Source organism: Bubalus kerabau, chromosome 4 (assembly GCF_029407905.1).
Source record: "Bubalus kerabau isolate K-KA32 ecotype Philippines breed swamp buffalo chromosome 4, PCC_UOA_SB_1v2, whole genome shotgun sequence".
NCBI classification, from domain to species: Eukaryota; Metazoa; Chordata; class Mammalia; order Artiodactyla; family Bovidae; genus Bubalus; species Bubalus kerabau.
The window spans coordinates 45,093,019-45,114,346 of NC_073627.1; the positions used below are offsets into that span (position 1 = coordinate 45,093,019).

The following is a 21,328-nucleotide window of genomic DNA, read 5'->3' on the forward strand; positions in this document are numbered from 1 at the left end:
GATATATGTCTCAGGACTGAAGAAGACCCCACATGGCACCTGGTCCTGTCCAAGTGATGGAGACTTCAGAATCAAAGTGAGGGGGAAGAGCAGTAGATGACGTTCAGGTAGGCTGCTTTGGCCCGAGAGAATGGATCAAGTCTTCATACTTTAACTAAACATGACACCCTTTCTCCTTCCTTTCCTTTCTTTTTCTCTGCCACTGACTAGGAAAGATAAAGCCCCACTCTATAACCCCCAATACATTGCTAAAGAAAGTAATCTTTCAACTGAACTTATCATCAGAATTTCCAATCCATCCATCCCTATCTAGATCCGATTTACCTCCACTCAGTACGATGCATCCATGCACAGTAAAACCAATCTACTGACACAGGGTTATGAGAAGGAAAGTGAAGTATTTATTGCAGGAACCAAGCAGGAGTCCAGGCAAGCTTAAAAAACCCAAACTCCATGATGACATTCAGGGAAATGGTCTTAAACACAGGGTGAGCGAGAGGGTGAGGGGTGTGCGATCAGCGCATGGATGTCTTCTGATTGGTTGGTGGTGAGGTAATCGGGAGCCAATATCCTCAAGCTTCTGGGTTCTATGACCATGTGAGCACCATAGACTGAACGTCTTCCACACGGTAGGGATTTCTATTTCTGTAAAACAGCACAAAGAATTTGGTTCAGAATACTGTCCATAGCTCTTGAGGAGGAACTAAAGGTCCTTGATGGTGTTTATGGTTGACCTATTATCACTTTGTTTTGCTTGACTGTTAACGCTTTGCTTCTGCATTTTCTTACTTAAATTTTATCCTTGGAGCTTGGGGAAGGCCTAGGAGGCTAAAGGTTTATAACACTCATGGGTCACAGGGCTGTCCCAGGATGCCCCCATAGGGTCCTGCTGGGTTACAAATGTCAGAGGGATTAAGCAAAACAGTCATGGCCATGGAGACCACACCAAGAGTGAACAAAGCTGTGGGGACTGTATATCGGTAGCTGAGAGTGATGCTAATGCCTTACATTCTGATGATATCTTTTGGTTAGGCTGAGAGTTTGCTACAACGTGGGGCATACTTAAAGAGAAAACCACAGGTTTAAAATGGCCTCACTTTTGTTGAAGCCCATGATACCAACCCTAGGTTTAACACCTGACCTAACTGTAGCTTTGCCCTTCCCCAGGAATGTAGTCTTAATCAGCCAGTCTGGACTTTTCCAGTCAGCATCCTGAGGTGATCAGTCTCCTGGGACCTCTCCATCTTCAAGAGGAAGAAATCTACCTGACCTCTTTTGCTAAACAGTGGTGAAATGCGCATCACGTAAAATTGACCATCTTAAGTGTACTAGCTCAGACTGTAAAGAATCCACCTACAATGTGGGAGACCTGGGTTTGATCCCTGGGTTGGGAAGATCCGCTGGAGGAGGGCCTGGCAACCCACTCCAGTATTTTTGCCTGGAGAAGCGCCATGGACAGAGGAGCCTGGCGGGCTCCAGTCTATGGGGTCTCAAAGAGTCGGACATGACTGAGCAACCAAGCACACACACAAGTGTACCTACAGTTCAGTGGTCCACTCCTATGGTTGTGCAAAAGTCACCACCATCCAATTCCAGAACTTTTTCATTTTGCAAAATTGGTCCTGACCTTTTAGATGTTGCTAACACAAACTCAAGTACTTTGGCCACCTCTTGCGAAGAGTTGACTCATTGGAAAAGACACTGATGCTGGGAAGGATTGGAGGCAGGAGGAGAAGGGGATGACAGAGGATGAGATGGCTGGATGGCATCACTGACTCGATGGATGTGAGTCTGAGTGAATTCCGGGAGTTGGTCTGGTGTGCTGCGATTCATGGGGTCGCAAAGAGTCAGACACGACTGAGCAACTGAACTGAACTGAATAGAACACATTCAAAAATTATAATACACAGAGAGGGTCAAATAAACCCAGGAATGGCCATGGAAAGGATATACTGTGCACTTCGATGTGTATGGTCTCATTGAACTCACACAACAACCTGTGGGTTGGCTGATCATGCTCATTCCACAGGTGAAGAGACTAAGGCTAGGAGAGGTGAAGTCGCTCGTCTAAGATTCCCCAGCTGATGAAAATGGCAGAGCCGGGGATCTGAGCTGGATTCAGTTTGATTCCAAGTTCTTTCTAGAAGCACAGGGCCTCCTCACCAGGGGGATGACAGAGAGTGACAGAGACAAGAAACCTACTAGTCCAGGAGCCTGAGCAGGTGTCCCAGACAGAGACAGCGACACAAGAAGGACAGACTGGGAAACCCAGAACCACCTGGAGGCGAGACTGGCTGGCACTTTTGGGTTCACACAGCAGGACCCACACAGGGGATGGGGCCCCACACCCAGCCCCTGGGGACGGTGCTGGGTGGAGTCTGACCTGGAAGCTGATGTAGGACAGATGCACACCGCCCTTGACGGAGATGGCGTTGACTTGGTAGAAGGGCACACGGTGTGCATAATCCAGGAAGACATTCTTGTCCACCATCACCTGTTGAGATAAGCACACATGGCAGGAGGGGGTCCAGGACCAGGTGGGAGCACACCCGTGCCTCTGAGAGCCCTGCTTCCAGACGTTCAGACCTGTATCTAGTTCTTACATCAATCCCCGTTGGTCAGGGCAACAGCCTTCAGAGCTGTGCCAGTTACAGGAACATGCTTGGGACCCTAAGTGCATCGAAGGGCAACCTCTACCTGACTCTAGTCCTTGGCTTCTTCATTCTTCTGGTGTAGGTTTGTCTTTTAGTCTTAGCTCTCCTGTGGTGTTATTGAATTATACATGCAAATGTTCACGAGGAGCAGAGAAGAAGTGATGTCAGGTTGTATGATGAGGGAGTGGGGACATTCATGTTCACACAGAGAAAAAAGACACAGATATACTCAGCTCCCCTCCCATCTCCCCAAGCCCAGAGACACCGCTCTGCTTGCAAAACCAATGTGCAATCCCAGGCAGAACTAAGTCTTTAATAACACCGGGATAAATGCAGCAATAAGGTAACAGAAAAACAAATATTCCCAGGGGCCTGGAGTGGAAGAAGGGCTACAACAGAGAAATGGAAATAACTTGGACTGAAGGACCCAGGAGGCCAAAAGGCATCACGGTGACTTCTCCAGTGCTTACTTCCAGAGTAAAAGAAGCAACAGGTGCACCTGTAGATGCAGGTGAAGGGGTGTAAGGAGACATCGGCCTTACAAGGAAATAGTCCTCTTCTCTGTACAAAGTGATGCTCACATAGCTATTTAAAGGCTGCTTGCAGCACCTTATGGGGCTGGGGAACAGACAGCTGAAGAGAGGAGCGCTCCTACTTACCTTGAACGCGGAGCTGTCTACCTCGAAGCAGATCTCAAACGAACTCCCCTTCTGGAAGGGCATCTGCATCTTCTTCTCCTCCGGTCCCCAGTTTCCTAGCTGCTTCGTGTTGCAGACCACATACCCGCTTCCTTCAAGCCGAGGGTTGAAGTGGAAGGCAATTTCATGGTCGTTGTAGTCCATCTGAAAGTTCACTGCAAACCTAGGTCAAGGAAAATCAGACACTATCCTGGCTTACTGCCAAGGGTGGGGACAGGAGGTGCTCACTCTTTGACTGACATCCGTCTGGGAGCCTGCGTACAACCTGCGTGGCTGGTTGGTACCCATCCCTCGTCTCGTCCCATCCCTTTGGTTCCCCGACTTTGCACTGTGTTTTGTGCAGTTACCACATTTTGCCCTTACAGTATGGTTTTCTAAAAGTAAGGAGGAAATGGGTAAAGAAATTTGCGTCCAAGATGGAAGTAGAGGAATGTGCCTAGAAGTGAGAGTCTTTGGGGCCAAGTGGTGGCTCCCTGGAGGTCAGCCTGTGTCTGCTCAGTTGGGAAAGAGGACAAATGGAAAGAACAAGCTCATTGATGGGACACCTACAGAGATGGTGTTTTAAGGGGAGACACAGAAAAAACCCTAGGTCTCTGGGCATGGGGACCTCAGAGTGTGCGTCTGTCCCTCTTCAGAGGGTGTCGTGTGTCCACCTGACCTAAGTGAGGTCAGCAGGCCTGGACCCTGATCCCAGATCAGCCCTGTTTGTCATTTGCAATGACCTAGGACCATGCTATCCTCAAACTGCCCCACACAGAAAAGGGGTGACTGCCTTCCTTCAGGGATGACAACTGAAACGGCCCAAGGGCACCCCTAAATAAGTATCTCTTGTTCCCATCTCACCTCAGAGGAAGCCCCTCACCATCTCCCCCTCTTTTGGATATAGCTGAAACTATAGGCTGAGGAGGGAAGACAAAGGAGCTTCCAAGGGGCCTAGCTCACAAAAGCGGTGCGATAAATTCTTGTTCTGCTTTTTCCCAGATGGAGCTCATGCATGTCCCCTAACCAAGGTCCAGCCCAAATTATCCAATGAGCATCTCTCTCCCAACACCTTGCCTGAACTCGGTGCCAGTGTGGTTCCCAGTCTGCTGCTTGGGGTCACTCAGGCTCCCAGCTAGCACACAACAGTCAGACAGCACGTGTGGCTCCCATGTCATCACCACAGAACCGGGCACTGCCCCACACCCACGGGTGGCCCTCAGTGGACGTTCTACCTGCAGAGTGCTCTGTTTTGCTTGTTTATCTGGGGTTTCTTTTGGCTTCATGGCTCGAGTATCTTAGTTCTCTGATCAGGGATCCAATCCATGACCTCTGCAGTGGACGACTGGAGTCCTGACCACTGGACCACCAGGAAACCCCCAGGGCCCATCTGCTTTCTTGGATAAGGGTGTGAGTTCTGAATGCCATCCTAAATACCAGGATGCTCTGTGTTCCTCTTGCCCCTCAGCCATCAGGGGCAAGAGGAACTGGTGTGTTTCTGAACCCAGCAGCCCTCCCTCCAATGAAAACGAAGCTCCAAGTGACCCTGAAATGATAAATTTTAAGTTCCTATTTCTCTTAAAGTGGAGAATAGTTTTTCTGACATGTCTCTGGGTGTCATTTTCCCTTTGCAGTCCCTCAGCTTCATTCCTGTGTTCCTTTGTAAATTCTGCCCCAGGGAAGGAGAGAACAGCAGCTCCCATCGGAAGGGGGACCTACTCGGAGGTAGAGACAGGCTCTATTGGACAGAGTGGGAGTAGAAAGCCCTCCTGTGCTGGAAGGAAGGGTTAGCACAGGGAGGGGGAGAGAGGGGTGGAGTTCATAGTCAAGGTCCTGGGTTCCCCTGCGGGCAGGGTTTCAGAACTGGGTGCCTCATTTCCCTCACAGTCCCCTGCAGGCACTGAGGGCCTCAGAGTCCCACATCACTGTGGCCGGGTCACCTGGTAGGAGAGGCAGAGGCAGTGGCAGAGGAAGTCATCTAGAAGCCAGGTGTAGAAGTAGGGCTGTAGGGGGAGGGGCCTGGAGGGATCCAGAACGTCCCCAGGCCCCATACAAAGTAATGAGAGGAACAGAGCAGGTAGAAGTCAGCTGGGATTGGACAGAGAGGCTTCTGAGAGAGGCCACGTGTGCAGAGGGGCCCCGTGGGCACGGCAGACCTCAGGGTGCACAGGCCCCAGGCCTCCATGCCACCCGGAACTAAATATAGTTCAGCCAGGGCTGCATGAACTCCTGAGGACCTCCCACCTCTGGAATATGTGCAAGTTCTTCTCTGTTCCCAGACAGTCCCACTCGGGAGAAAGGGAATGGGAAACAGAGCTGAGTTATCTATATTTTGAATTGACTTTAGTGGGAAAAACCTTGAGACTGAAAGAGACCGAATACAACTTTGATGGCAAGTTTAAATATTTCCAGGTCACTCAAATGAAGTTTCCAAAGTAGATGAGACTGGCTAGAGGAAATGAAGGGAGTTGATGTATCTGTAGCTCTGGGTCATTGTATACAAAGTCCAGTCCCAGAACTCCACCTCTGGGCTGGCCTGCTTCCCTCCCTAGACCGTGACCCTCCATTCCCCCTGTCTCTGAGGAGTCTGGTTAATGGTGCCCCGGATGCTACAGGTAGGTGGTAGGGGGCGCTGAGCATTGTTGGCAGGGCCAGGCCCTTCCCATCCCCTGAACTGGGTGTGGGCAGCTTGGAGGATGCTGTGTGGACCATCCTGAGCTGACAGCACCCTGGTTCACTCAGGGGTGAGGCCGAGAGCGACAACAATTCCCGGTACCTGTTTTCGCCTGTGGAAAGAACACGCCCCATGACGGTGATCTTGTGTCCATCCTGGAGACCCCCTTCGATCTTCCCAGTGAAGGGAACAGGCTGTGGAGAGGAGAGAGTGGTCAGTTGGCCTGCCTCCTTCTCTCCATAGCCTAGGGACCAAGTGCAGCCACGGACAGAACAGAAGGAGCCTCAGCTCCACGGACCTTCCAGCCCTGGAGCGAGGAAGTTACACAGATATTCTGAGATTGGGAGAAGGAGCCCCTCAGGCTCTGAGAGGATGTGACAAGGTCAGATTGGCAGCTGGCAAAGGAAGAAGTGGCTTGAGTACACAGCCCTGAGACGGGAAAGAACCAGAGGAGTGAGGGGGGTGGCTGGACCCCAAGCCAAGCTGCTAGTAAAGACCCAAGTCCTAGCTGGGGACTCAGGGGTCCACCATGGACCAAAGAGACCCACCCACCTATCCTCTAGGATAAACCTTCTTCTCACCTGAGCAGGCCAAGAAGTCATCCTCCCCCTCCTGCCCACTCCATCCAGAGAACTATGGTGACCTTGACCTTTGTCCCCCCACAGCCTCAGAAAGTGCCTCTTTCCCAGGTGCTCTCTGCAGCCAGGGGGCAGCCCCCTCTTCTACTTCTGGTCCTGGGCTCCCATCCTTCCTCCAGGCCCTGGGAAGCCTCCCAAGTCCTCACGTGGCATCACACCCCTTCTGGGCCCCATCACTTTGTCATGTTCTCTTTCCTGAGCCTTTTTAAAGGACCCAGTGTTATGGTGAAGATGCTTCATTTTACAGTCAGGCATCCTGCAGGTTTGAATCCTAATTCTGCTGCTCATTACCTGAGTGGTCTTGGGAAGCTTATTTAAGTTCTCTTTGCCTCAATTTCTTCATCCATGAAATGAGAACAAGTCCCAGCTTCTGGGTGACATTGATGATTAGTGAGAAAATATCTGTGGGGAGAGATTGGCGCATCCTTCCAGAATGCTTTTTATCTACTGTGGTTCTACAAACTGCCTTCAACACAGCTCTGTCTCCAAGTCAATTTTCACGTATTCACACTGTTGAAGAATTTTCTACCTTCTCCTCTAAGTAACATTTTACAAAGATTAAATGCTTGCGGGAACCAGGCAGGTGATTTGCATAGTTGAACTGGCCAGGTGGGGGACAGTCGGGAGTGGTGGGGACTGCAGCAAAGTAGGCATCATCTTCCTTATCTAAAGAGCAGTGTCCGCTCAGCTGTAACCTGATTACCTTTCAGGCTGTGTTGTCAGAGCTTCCAAGTCTTTAGGAGAAGACAGAAATCTGAGCTTTTTCTTCTGTAAAACTTTCTAATTTGGGGGGGCGAAATGCTTTGAAAAGGATTGTAGTAGGTTTCCTTTGCTATAAGAGACATATAATGAAATATTTGCATTGAATTGATATGTCTAAATTTGCTTCAAAACAATCCAGGGGTGGAAAGGAAAGTAGAGCTGGGCAGAGATAAAGCAGATAGTTCATGAGTTGAAGCTGAGTGACTGGTGTGTGTTGTTTATGATACTAATATCTCTGTATTATACTTTCTCTTTGGCAATGAGTTAAAACAAACAGTCTGCAGGCCAAACAACAAAAAATACGCACCAGCTCAATTCAGTCCTAGTCCATGTCCTTCAGTGGTAGAACCACCCAGAATCCAGGGAAACCCCTCCGAGCCCAGTGTGCACAGCTGGCCCTGGGAGATAACCAGTGATGCCAGAACCCCATTCAGACAGACTGTGCTCCTGGACATTGGGCAGAGGTCTTTGATGGCCCCCAGGTCTGGTCTGAATTCTGCCATTAAAAACTTTGGTGGCATTAAGCAAATCACAACATCTCTGCATCTCTGAGTTCTTTCTGTCAAAATCCATGTCGGTGATTTTGGAGAAGTAGAATCAGCCTAACACAGGCTGACTAGCATGGTGCTCTTCCCTGAAAAAGAATCCCTCATTTGTTGGAGTTTGAAATCCTCCGAAGAGCCTTTCTCACCATCAGGAGAGACAAGGCTTAAAATGTATCCGCCTGGCAGCATGGGCTCCTCCCTTAAGCATATTCACACTGGTATAGAGTGGTAGGAGGGGTCCTCAGGGCACAGAAGGAAGGTAGGATGGAGGAAGCCCTGTGTGGATCATGGGGGCGGGCAGTACAGGTTAATCTTAAGGAATGATTCCCCCCAAAAAACTTCATGAGATTTTAATGTCTTAAATGGTGCCCTCACATTCTGAAACACAAGATGATTTCAAATTGAGTATAATCTGAAGACAAGATTACTCATTACTGTGTTATAATAGCAAAGAATTGGAAATGAATCTAGAAGTCCACTAGGAAGAAAATGGTGAAATTAATTATGGTATTTCCATACAACAGATTCTAGGGAGACTTAACAAGAAAAGAGGAAGAAGGGACCACTTGGAAAACTGATAAGTAACATTGCCCTCTGTATTATTTTTCAAATAGGTAGGAATGGCTATATACATATATTTACTTATTATAAATAAAACTTTTCTGGAAAGATTCAAAGAAACAGCTAATATTTATTGACTCCAAGAAGGTTATGGTAGACTGAGTAATTATACCCTCCCCCTTTTCCCACCAAAAATGTCTACATTATAATCCCCAGAAGTTGTGAATATGTTACTTTACCCAGCAAAAGGGACTTTGCAAGTATGATTAAGAATCTCGAGATTGTGGGGGGTTATCTGGAATATCTGCGTGGGCCCAATAGTCACAGGGTCTGCAAAGAGGGAGGCAGAGGAGGAGAGTCAGTTGTTGGAGATGTGACAACAGAAGCAAGAAGCTGCTGCCTTTAGAGAAGGAGAAAGTGAAGAGTTCCCTGGTGGTCCAGCAGTGGTTAAGTATCTGCCTTCCAATGCAGCCACTGAGGGTTAGATCCCTGGTTGAGGAACTAAGATCCCACATGGGCCACAGCTAGAGAGCCCATGGGCCACACTGAAGATCGCTTGTGCCACAATTGAGACCTGACACAGTCAAAAAAGAAAAAAAAAAAAAATCACAGGAGGAGGAAGGGGCCACAAGCCAAGGCAAGCAGGCAGCCTCTGGAAGTTGGAAAAAACAACACATTCTCCCCTGAAGGCTCCAGAAGGAAACAGCTTTGCTGACATTTGATTTTAGATTTCTAACCTCAGAACTGTAAGGAAATACATTTGTATGGTTTAAGCCTGGTGTGGCTGAAGACCCCTCTGTGTGTGTGTTTGTGTGTGATCTTAGCAGGAAAGAGTAGCATAGGCTTTTGCTTCCTATGACCCAGGAAGATGGATTTTTATGTTGGACTTATAGCCTCACAGATTAGGCTGGTCTCCCAACTCCCTGTGCTGGCAGCTCTGATGTCACCAAGTCACGTGACCTGTCTATTCAAAAGCTGGGCTTTTGAATCCTAGGATTAGAGAGTAAAAACATGTCATCAGAATAATAAAATGGCTGAACCTGGAAGCAGCTCCAGGTCCCCCATCTGATGGAGAACGAGACCCAGGTGACACATCCTGACTCAGACCACTGTGGAGGCGCCCACCAGGCAGCCCAGCTTCCTCCAGCCCCACCCGGGAGCCCTCACTAGACGGGCTGAAGGGCATTGGCCAATGCACAGAGCACACAGACCACACCAGGGCTCCTGGGGAGGTGGGCTTGAGTGGGGATCAAGCAGCTCCCCAGCACCTGATGCCCCATGCCCCCCTTCCCCATGAAGGGCTCCGTCAGCCCACCTGCCCAGCCTGCCAGGAAGTTGAGCCCGGGAGAGGCTCCTACTGCAGGGCTGGGCCAGGACGCAGTGAGCTCAGAAAGTTCCTTGGACCCAGGCTGCCGCCTGCCTGCCTCCTCCTGCCCCAGGGGACTCTCTGTGGACACCTCCTTCCCCCAGGATGCGGGAAATCAAGACACCTCCCTCCTCAGCCCTTATCACCTGGGGACCTTACAAGTGGCCTCTACCTCTGTGAGCCTCAGTAATACATTTAGGTTGTGGAGATGATAAGGGTTTAAACCAGCTGTCCCAATCTTTCTGGCACCAGGGACTAGTTGCACGGGAGACAATTTTTCCAAGGCTGGGAAGATGTGAGCGATGGGGAGTGGCTATAAATACAGATGGAGCGTCACTAGCTCACAAGCTGCTCACCTCCTGCTGTGCAGCCCAGTTCCTACCGGGCACAAACACCAGCCCATGCCTGGAGGTGGGGGACCGCTGGTTTAAACAAGGCTACCTATGACAGGGTCTACCTAAGACCTCCACACAGACGGTAAAAATGCCCAGAAGAGAGCCCTTTGCACCCCACAGTACAGGGGCAGCCCCCTCCACCCTCCTGGGACAGTCTTTCTCAGATACCCTTGACCTGCCGTGCCTAGCTCTCTCAACCCTCAGATGCCAGACACCTGTTCGGGAGGCCTTTCCTCCTGCGCCCAGACTCCTAACAATTCTAAACACTTTCAGAACCCCCCACAGTGGCCCAGATACCTTTCAAACTCTCTCAACATGCTACTTTGCTAAATCCTTACCCGAGCTCTGGGTGGTGACTTGATTATTCCCATTATAGCCAAGCAGCACCTGAGGCCCAGAGAGGTAAAGTAACTCGCTTGAGGTCATCCAGCTAGTAAATGGCTGAACCCAGGGAGGTCATCTTCCAAGTAAGTGCCCTTAAGTGCCATGCTCCATTGTTATCCTCCCCAGAAGACGTTTACCTTCCTTCATGTTAAAGAAAAAAATGGAAATTCACTTTTCTATTTATTACTTAGACTCTTCTTCCCCTACTGAGCACCTAGAACAGGAGAGAGATCAGGAGAAGGCTCAGTAAACATTTATCACACACACAAATCCTGGGGACTCTCAGCCTTGAGCGGCACCGAGGAGACGGGCACAGGCAGAAGTTGTGGCAGGGCCGCCCTGGTTGGTGTGTCTGCCCTTCGTCTGTTCTCTTTGGAACGAGGCCTCCCCGGCCCCCTGTCACCCCAGCAGGAGCTGTTTCCTCGGAGCCCCAGAGCTGCGTCCCCCTGGCCGAGGCCTCTCCCAGCCCTGGAACTCACTGGGTTTATGTAGGGAGGCTGGGTGTCCGTGAAGGCCAGCTCTTCATCGCCTACGTGACCACTGCCGCTTTGCATGCTGTCCAGGCAGACCTCTGCAACAGGAATGACTCACCAAGATACAGAATTCAATGCAGTTTGTCTGTTATTCAATGGGGAGGAGCCAGGAGCAGGAGGAAGTCAGTTTAGAGGAAGGGAGAAAGGTAGGGAGGAAGATGGAGGTCAGAAGTGGCCGCTCCTCTCCCAGGGCCTTCTCCCCTCTGCTCTCCTCCTACCCTCCACCCCAAGTCAGAATAGTTCACGTAGGCTCAGACATTCTCACCACGTGCACAGCTTCTAGAAGACACTGCCCCTGAGCGTGTGGCTGTGTCATGTCCAGACAACAGTGTGTGTGATGGGCCACTGCCTGGGCATGGGGTGGCAGTGCTGCAGAAAGGCCTAGTTATACCCATTTTGCAGACCGGGAAACTAAGGCTCAGACAATCTACGGGTCATATCCAAGGTCACACAGCTCACTAGCGGCAGCTTGAGCCATATAAGGCTACTCCACTTCTTAAAAAGGTATTCCTCCCCTTTAAAATTCTACTCCTCACATAAAAGCATAATCATGTAAAAAGAAATGTTTTGAAAATAGAAAACCTGGTGATGGAGGTTCCCTTATCCTTGTGCATAATGATGCCCCCGGGAACTTCTGACCCCTCCTCTCTGTGAATTTCTCTCTCTCTTCTCTCTCTTGATTCTGGGCTTTAGAATGGGGAGCAGAGACATCTCAGACATAATAGAATATTCCAAGTGACATTGAGTTGGAGGCAATATATTGAATAACTGTCTTTAATTGGTTCCAGTACCTTGTTAATGGAAATGTTTGACAGAAACAGAGACTCAGAATCGGCTTTTATCAGAAAGGGGTTTGGGGAGGAAACACACAGCAACAGACTCACCGGAGATTCAGTAGGCCCCCGCCGTGTGCTAGAGACGGGACCCCATGTCCAGCCAGGACAAGCAGCTGGGGGTCCTATAGGTACTCAGTGTGGAGCAGGTGCCCTGGGGCTGAGAACCTGTCTGTACCTCTCTCTATTCTTGCGCTTGCCTCAGTGCCCCAGAATTTGCAAAGACTGACTTATTTGAGATGATCCCATAGATTGAGCACACATGCCTCCTCTGTCCACCCTCCGTCCCCACTACATTTCTAGATCAACCACAATGTGACTGAATTTAAGGGGCAGATGGCACAGTTGAAGCATCAAGGAGGAAAAGAAAGGGAAATGCTTTGCAATCCTGTTTGACACCAGGAACACGGGGACCATTTCCTCATCTACTGGGATAAAGATCATGGAACTCTCATTCACTGAAGGTTGAGTGTAAAACACAGGAGTGTTGGAAAGTTGTTGGTGGGTCTTCTGTCTCTACTGTGTCCAGGCTCTTCTGCTTCTAGATATTTACCCAAGAGAGATGAAAACATATGCATGCATGCATAACAGCTTCACTCACCGTAGCCCCACACTGGAATCACGCTGTTCATGAGCAACAGAAAGGAAAAATGAATGATGATGTGACTACTGTGGACTAGCCCTTGGCAATAAAAAGGGACCAAAGATATAGGCAAGATCATCAGTGACACAGTTGTGTACAGGAGCCAGGCACGAGTGAGCAGAGGCTGGGAGTCTTTTATTAGATAAAAGCCAACAATCAGTCAGAAAAGTGATGACCCATGGAGGGCTCCAACTGGGAGGAACCCGAAGGAATCATCTGGGTGCTGGAAATGTCCTGGAGCTTGACCTGGATGATGGTCACACAGCTGTTTACAACATAAAAATTCATCCAACAGACTAGGGTCTATGTGTTTACCTGAACCATAACTCAATAAAATACTGTTTTGTTTTGTTTTTTTTAATTCTCAGAGCCCAGGGAGACACAGAGACAGCTACAGTTCCAGCAAACACACTTTGGCATCACCAGACAACTTGGAAGCTGTCGTTCAGTCGTCAAGTCATGTCTGACTCTTTGCAACTCCATGGACTGAAGTGTGCCAGACTCCTCTGTCCTACACTATCTCCTGGAGTTTGCTCAAATTCATGTCCATTGAGTCGGTGATACTATCTAACCATCTCATCCTCTGTCGTCCCCTTCTCCTCCTGCCTCCAATCTTTCCCAGCATCAGGGCCTTTTCCAATGAATAGGCTCTTTGCATCAGGTGGCCAAAGTACTGGAGCTTCAGCCTCAGCACAAGTTCTTCCAATGCATATCCCAGGTCGATTTCCTTTAGGTTTGATTGGTTTGATTCCCTTGCTGTCCAAGGGACTCTCAAAGAGTCTGCTCCAGCGCCACAATTCAAAAGCAACAATTCTTGGGTGTCAACCTTCTTTATGGTCCAACATTCACAACTGTACATAACTACTGGAAAGACCATAGCTTTGACTATGAATATTTGTGGCAAAGTGGTGTCTCTGCTTTTTAAAATGCTGTCTGGGTTTTTCATAGCTTTCCTTCCAAGGAGCAAGCATCTTTTAACTTCATAGCTGCAGTCACCACCTGCAGTGATTTTGGATCCCAAGAAAACGAAATCTGTCGCTGTTTTCACATTTTCACCTTCTATTTGCCATGAAGTGATGGGACCAGATGCCATGATCTCAAGTTTGTTCTTTTTTTGTTTTTTTTTAATGTTGGATTTTAAGCCGTCTTTCTCACTCTCTTCTTTTACTTTCATCAAGAGGCTCTTTAGTTCCTCTTCACTTTCTGCCATTAGAGTGGTACCATCTGCCTTTCTGAGGTTGTTGATATTTCTCCCAGCAATCTTGATTCCAGATTATAATTCACCCAGCCTGGCATTTCTCATAATGTACTTTGCATAAAGTTAAATAAGCAGGGTGACAACATACAGCCTTGTCATACTCCTTTCCCAATTTTGAGCAGGTCAGTTGTTCCATGTCCAATTCTAACTGTTGCTTCTTGACCCTCATACAGGTTTTTTGGGAGACAGGTAAGGTGGTCTGGTGAGTAAGTGAAAGTTGCTCACTCGTGTCGAACTCTTTACCACCCCATGGATTATACAGTCCATGGAATTCTCCAGGCCAGAATACTAGAGTGGGTAATCTTTCCCTTCAGGGGATCTTCCCAACCCAGGGATCGAACCCAGGTCTCTCGCATTGCAGGTGGATTCTTTACCAGCTGAGCCACAAGGGAAGCCCTAGAATACTGGTGTGGGGAGCCTATTCCTTTTCCAGCGGATCTTCCCGACCCAGGAATCGAACCGGGGTCTCCTGGATTGTCGGTAGATTCTTTACCAACTGAGCTATCAGGGAAGCCCAAAGTGATCTGGTACTCTTTAAGAATTTTCCAATTTGTTTTGTTCTACACAGTCAAAGGCTTTAGTGTCAAAGGTGAGTCAATGAAGCCAAAGTAGGTGTTTTTTTCTGGAATTTCCTTGCTTTCTCTATGATCCAACAAATGTTGGCAATTTGATCTCTGGTTCCTCAGCCTTTTCTAAACCCAGCTTATACATCTGGAAGTTCTCAGTTCATGTACTGCTAAAGCCTAGCTTGAAGGATTTTGAGCATACCCTTGCTGGCATGTGAAATGAGCACAACGGAGTCACAGTGAGTCCAACGCAAAAAGAAGAGTCCACGGCCCTGCTCCCACTCCACAGAGAGAGGCAACAACCAAATTTGAGGGTCAGTGTATTTTCAGATGAATGGAGACAGTAAGGAGGCATCTCCAAGACCCAGTGCCTGGCACAGTTGACCTCAGCAGCCTGGCATCACCGTGCAGTCACAGAGATCCTTTCCCAGGGCCTGGTTCTTGTCTTAAGGAGGTGAGAGGCACCCCTCAGAGCTCTGTTATTCAAAGTTGCAGACACTTATCTGAGGCTATCCGTTCTCTGCCCTGTAGACCATAGGATCTGTTCTAAATGTGTTGGCCACCTCACACTCTCAAAAACCTGACAAATATTGACGAGGTCTTGGAGAAAGGAGGCCTTTGGCACTGTTGGAAACACAGTGAACATGCCTGATCCTAAGGGACTGGTATTAAGCTTCTGATTGCTCAAGCTTCTGTTTCAAACACCCATTTTGCATGAACACATTGTCAGCTGTATACCGGCTTCTAGGTAAGCCCCCACGCCTGCCTCACCCATCAAGTTCTCCTTTCTAGAAAACCTTGGGCAACCTAGATAACCATGTGAGTGACCCCACATGTCTCTTCCTGCCCCTGGTTCTTGCTTAACCACCCCACCCTAAGACTCCAATAAAGGCAGAAGCCCAGATCTGTGCTCCCTCCCCCCTCCACACTGGCCACTGTCCTTTGTGGCCCTCAAGATGTGAGAGTAAGAATCTTGTTTTATCAGAGCTCCCTCTTGGTTGTTGCTGAGCTGCATCTTTCAATTGTAGTAGGAACCATAACATTTGCACTAGCTGAGGAAATGCCTGTGGGGACTCCCGCAAGCAGTAAAGGCCCATGTGAGGGCCCCCAGGTATTCCTGAACTGACAGCATCTCCATGCACAGTCAGAGACAGATGCCACACAGATTACAACATGGATGTGGGGGGATGAAGAAACTGTCCTGTATCCTTCTATGTTCTTCTGGCCAGTTTAAGAACTAAATTGACATGAGACAGATTAACAGGAGATCAATCTAAGAAGAGTTTATTAACACATATATATGGGAGACACCCAGGAGAATTAACCCACCAAAATGCTCAAAGCCCTCAGCTTAAATAATACCTGCAACTAAAGACAGAAGAGAATGTTGAGGGTAATGGTTTGAGACTTCATAGAGGAGGAAGGGGATTCACAGACAAGCAAATGTTTGGTGAATAAGTGCTTGCTGGGCTCAGAGTGGACTCTGATCTCTAGGTTCTGCCGGGTTTCCCCACCACACCTCCCCCAGGGTCTTTTGGAGATATCACTGGTCAAGGCTCTATTTCTGGAACAGACTTGTTTCTTAAAAAAGAATCAGTTTAGGAACTTCCCTGACAGTCCAGTGGTTAAGACTTCCATTGCAGGGAATGTGGTTTTAATCCCTGGTAGGAGCACTAAGATCCCTCAAGCCACGTACCAACCCCCGCCCCCCCACCCCACCAAAAAAAAAGAATCAGCCTAAATGAATCCTCCTGGCAAAACTGGAAAGTCACATTAATGTGACTTCCTAGTCCCATTAGACCTGTGACCTTTCTCCAAAGGGCCAGAGTTTTCCTTCACAGGGGGAGCTCCCCAGACTGGAGCTGAAGCTTCCAACTGTCAAAGTTACCTGGGGCTCCTGTAGGGAAATTAGAATCAGGCACCTCAAGCTCATAGGAGCCTCTGGGACTCTTCATTTATTATCACTGTGTCCCTCTCCTTTGCAAAGCATTTCTGACTTCAAGATTGTATAAATGTGAGCCATTAAGGGGCCATTGCTCTCCTTATCTTAACATAGCTAATATATACCTCAAAGAGCTTTCCTTCAGGACAGATGAAATACTTCCCGTTTTTAAAAGTTTGATAACACCAAAACACAAAAAGCATAGGAAAATTCCAACAAAGATGGCACAAATTCCATCGTTGGTGCACAGATCAACCATTTCCCAAACCCGGTAAATAAATTTACCCTACAAAACAAATGAGCTAGTTCTTACTAGGCTGTTCCTACCCCCACAAGAATGAGTTCCCCCATGAACTGGTTCCGACTCAGAAACAGTCCAACCACAATTCCCCTTCTTCAAGGTTCAGTTCAGTTCAGTTCAGCCGCTCAGTCATGTCCGACTCTTTGCGACTCCATGAATCACAGCACACCAGGCCTCCCTGTCCATCATCATCTCCTGGAGTTCATTCAGACTCACGTCCATCGAGTCAGTGATGCCATCCAGCCATCTCATCCTCTGTCGTTCCCTTCTCCTCCTGCCCCCAATCCCTCCCAGCATCAGTCTTTTCCAATGAGTCAACTCTTCACATGAGGTGGCCAAAGTTTCAGCTTTAGCATCATTCCTTCCAAAGAACACCCAGGACTGATCTCCTTTAGGATGGACTGGTTGGATCTCCTTGCAGTCCAAGGGACTCTCAAGAGTCTTCTCCAACACCACAGTTCAAAAGCATCAATTCTTCAGCGCTCAGCTTTCTTCACAGTCCAACTCTCACGTCCATATATGACCACTGGAAAAACCATAGCCTTGACTAGACGGACTGTTGTTGGCAAAGTAATGTCTCTGCTTTTCAATATGCCATCTAGGTTGGTTACCCCAATCAAATTGGCTTGTCTTGTAGAGGAAAAGCCTAAACTGAGGGGGGAATATGTTTCCAGAGGGCACACTGGAGCGACTTACCCTGCAAAATCTAGTCCATCGATCGGTAATACAAAACGGCACACAGCACAGATGAACCAGTTCCCAACTCAGGCAAATAAATTTACCCCAGAAACAAATGAACCAATTTCAACAAGGGTAGGATTATCCCCACAAGAACTAGTTCCCCAGTGAACTGGTTCCAACCCAAGTAGAGTCCAACAATTCCTCTCTCCACAAATGGAGGCAGGAATACATCGACTCACAACACAAAAGGGCACATAGACTTACCAACAAAATCTAGTTTGTCGGTTCCTTGCTTCAGCTGCCGAGTGCTGGGGCAGCTGGTGCCACTTCAGGGAATCTTGAGCGAAAGATCTTCAGGGCAAACGGTCCCAGCAGCTGCTAGAGCCTTGCTCCAATGTTCCCTGACTGGGGCCAGCTAACCATGAGCAGCAAGGCTCCTGCCTGGCTAAGCCCAATTTCTTACCAAGTCCAAGCTTGCTGTGCCTGCTGCACAGCTGGCCAATGAATCTGAGAGACAAGGTGTGTTGAGGCGAGGAATACCGTTGCAGGGAGAAGCCAATTCTGACTCCATGTTGGAACTGTTTCTTTAACTTGTTTTACATTGCTTTTGTCATAATCTTATAGACTGCCTTGGAGAATCCTACCCCTCTGCCAGACTGTTAAACTAAAGAGCCTTTGTTCAGAACCCTGTCTACCTGTAGAAGATGGCAGGAAGGAAGAAATTAACACATTCCCTGCCTGAGGCTTGCCATTCGAGGAGATATTTGCAAGGTTAATGGTCTTTTTACTTTGTTTCCTCACCACCCCCCACCCCTGATCTATAGAAGAACCTAGCATCCAGACCCCAGTAAGATGGTTATTTTGAGACATTAATCTGCCATCTTCTTCAGTCAGCCAGCTCTCCAAACAAAGTCATATTCCTTGAGTCAATTCCATGTCTGGCTATATACCCTAAAGAACTGAAAGCAGAGGCTTGAAGAGATATGTGTACACCCATGTACCTGGTATTATTTACAACAGCCAAAAGATAGAAGCAACACGGGTGTCCATTGATGGATGACTAGATAAACAAAATGAGGTCTATACATACAATGCAATATCATTCAGCCCCAAACAGGAAGTGAATTCTACCACAAGTTACAACATGAATGTTGGGGAATGAAGAAATTTTCTTCTGCCCTTCTAGGTTCTTCTGGCTGGTCTAATATTAAATTGACATGAGACACATTAAAAGGAAAAAAATCGAACAAAGGTATAGTAACACTTGCATACGTAGGAGAGACCCAGGAGAACTACCCACCAAAATAGTCAAAACCATCACTTTAAATACCACCTTCAGCTAAAATCACAAGAGGACGTTGAGGGCAATGGTTTGGGACTTCAAAGATGAGGAAGGCTATTCACAGAAAAGTCAGTGTTTGGTATGTAAGTGTTTGCTGGGTGCAGAGTGGACTCTGATCTCCACACCTCGCTTGAGTTCTTCTGTAAGTATCACTGCTCACAGCTCTATTTCTATAACAGGTCCTTCATCTGCATTCTTTGCTGCAGTTGTTCAGTTCAGTCACTCAGTCGTATCCGACTCTTTGCGACCCTGTGTTGAGGAGGAGGTAAAAGAAAAACTTTGAATCTTCAGTTTCTTAAGAAGAATCAGCCTAAATGAATACTCATGCCAAAGTGATACATTTAGGGGTGGCAAATTTTGCTCTCCTACACTGTCTAAGTTTCAGTCTTTCCTCATCTGTGAGATGTAGCTAATCATGGGCCTCCTTTGATATGATTGTCATGAGCAGTAAAAGAGCTGAGGTTTGGAGGGCACTTACTCTGGCTACAACTCACCGAACTCAGTCCCAGTTGTCTTCTACCGTCTGATTTGGAATCACTAAGAGCAAAAACCCAAGATGGGCAGGTCACGGTGGAGAGATCTGACAGAATGTGGTCCACTGGAGAAGGGAATGGCAAACCACTTCAGTATTCTTGCCTTGAGAACCCCATGAACAGTATGAAAAGGCAAAATGATAGGATACTGAAAGAGAAACTCCCCAGGTCAGTAGGTGCCCAATATGCTACTGGAGATCAATGGAGAAATAACTCCAGAAAGAATGAAGGGATGGAGCCAAAGCAAAAAGAATACCCAGCTGTAGATGTGACTGGTGATAGAAGCAAGGTCCGATGCTGTAAAGAGCAATATTGCATAGGAACCTGGAATGTCAGGTCCATGAATCAAGGCAAATTGGAAGTGGTCAAACAAGAGATGGCAAGAGTGAATGTCGACATTCTAGGAATCAGCGAACTGAAATGGACTGGAATGGGTCAATTTAACTCAGATGACCATTATATCTACTACTGCGGGCAGGAATCCCTCAGAAGAAATGGAGTGGCCATCATGGTCAACAAAAGAGTCCGAAATGCGGTACTTGGATGCAATCTCAAAAACGACAGAATGATCTCTGGTCGTTTCCAAGGCAAACCATTCAATATCACAGTAATCCAAGTCTATGCCCCAATCAGTAACGCTGAAGAAGCTGAAGTTGAATGGTTCTATGAAGACCTACAAGACCTTTTAGAACTAACACCCAAAAAAGATGTCCTTTTCATTATAGGGGACTGGAATGCAAAAGTAGGAAGTCAGGAAACACCAGGAGTAACAGGCAAATTTGGCCTTGGAATACGGAATGAAGCAGGGCAAAGACTAATAGAGTTTGGCCAAGAAAATGCACTGGTCATAACAAACACCCTCTTCCAACAACACAAGAGAAGACTCTATACATGGACATCACCAGATGCTCAACACCAAAATCAGATTGATTATATTCTTTGCAGCCAGAGATGGAGAAGCTCTATACAGTCAGCAAAAACAAGACCAGGAGCTGACTGTGGCTCAGACCATGAACTCCTTATTGCCAAATTCAGACTGAAATTGAAGAAAGTAGGGAAAACCACTAGACCATTCAGGTATGACCTAAATCAAATCCCTTATGATTATACAGTAGAAGTGAGAAATAGATTTAAGGGCCTAGATCTGATAGATAGAGTGCCTGATGAACTATGGAATGAAGTTCATGACATTGTACAGGAGACAAGGATCAAGACCATCCCCATGGAAAAGAAATGCAAAAAAGCAAAATGGCTGTCTGGGGAGGCCTTACAAATAGCTGTGAAAAGAAGAGAAGCGAAAAGCAAAGGAGAGAAGGAAAGATATAAACATCTGAATGCAGAGTTCCAAAGAATAGCAAGAAGAGATAAGAAAGCCTTTCTCAGCGATCAATGCAAAGAAATAGAGGAGAACAACAGAATGGGAAAGACTAGAGATGTCTTCAAGAAAATCAGAGATACCAAAGGCACATTTCATGCAAAGATGGGCTCGATAAAGGACAGAAATGGTATGTACCTAACAGAAGCAGAAGATATTAAGAAGAGATGGCAAGAATACACAGAAGAACTGTACAAAAAAGATCTTCACAACCCAGATAATCACGATGGTGTGATCACTGACCTAGAGCCAGACATCCTGAAATGTGAAGTCAAGTGGGCCTTAGAAAGCATCACTACGAACAAAGCTAGTGGAGGTGATAGATTTCCAATTCAGCTATTCCAAATCCTGAAAGATGATGCTGTGAAAGTGCTGCACTCAATATGACAGCAAGTTTGGAAAACTCAGCAGTGGCCACAGGACTGGAAAAGGTCAGTTTTCATTCCAATCCCAAAGAAAGGCAATGCCACAGAATGCTCAAACTACCACACAATTGCACTCATCTCACACGCTAGTAAAGTAATGCTCAAAATTCTCCAAGCCAGGCTTCAGCAATATGTGAACTGTGAACTTCCTGATGTTCAAGCTGGTTTTAGAAAAGGCAGAGGAACCAGAGATCGAATTGCCAACATCCGCTGGATCATGGAAAAAACAAGGGAGTTCCA

At 47.6% G+C, this 21,328-nt stretch overlaps 1 protein-coding gene across 1 annotated transcript; it reads right to left on the bottom strand.

The window, feature by feature from the left end:
- Positions 1-405: 405 nt before the first annotated feature.
- LOC129649589 (galectin-9-like) lies at positions 406-11,255 on the bottom strand. The gene is made up of 5 exons (XM_055577179.1): positions 11,136-11,255; positions 6,108-6,199; positions 3,314-3,515; positions 2,384-2,494; positions 406-645 (listed from the first exon to the last, which is right to left on the bottom strand). Exons 1-5 carry the CDS (start codon positions 11,208-11,210, stop codon positions 640-642), a joined length of 486 nt encoding a protein of 161 aa, XP_055433154.1. The 5' UTR covers positions 11,211-11,255; the 3' UTR covers positions 406-639.
- Between the last annotated feature and the right edge of the window lie 10,073 nt (positions 11,256-21,328).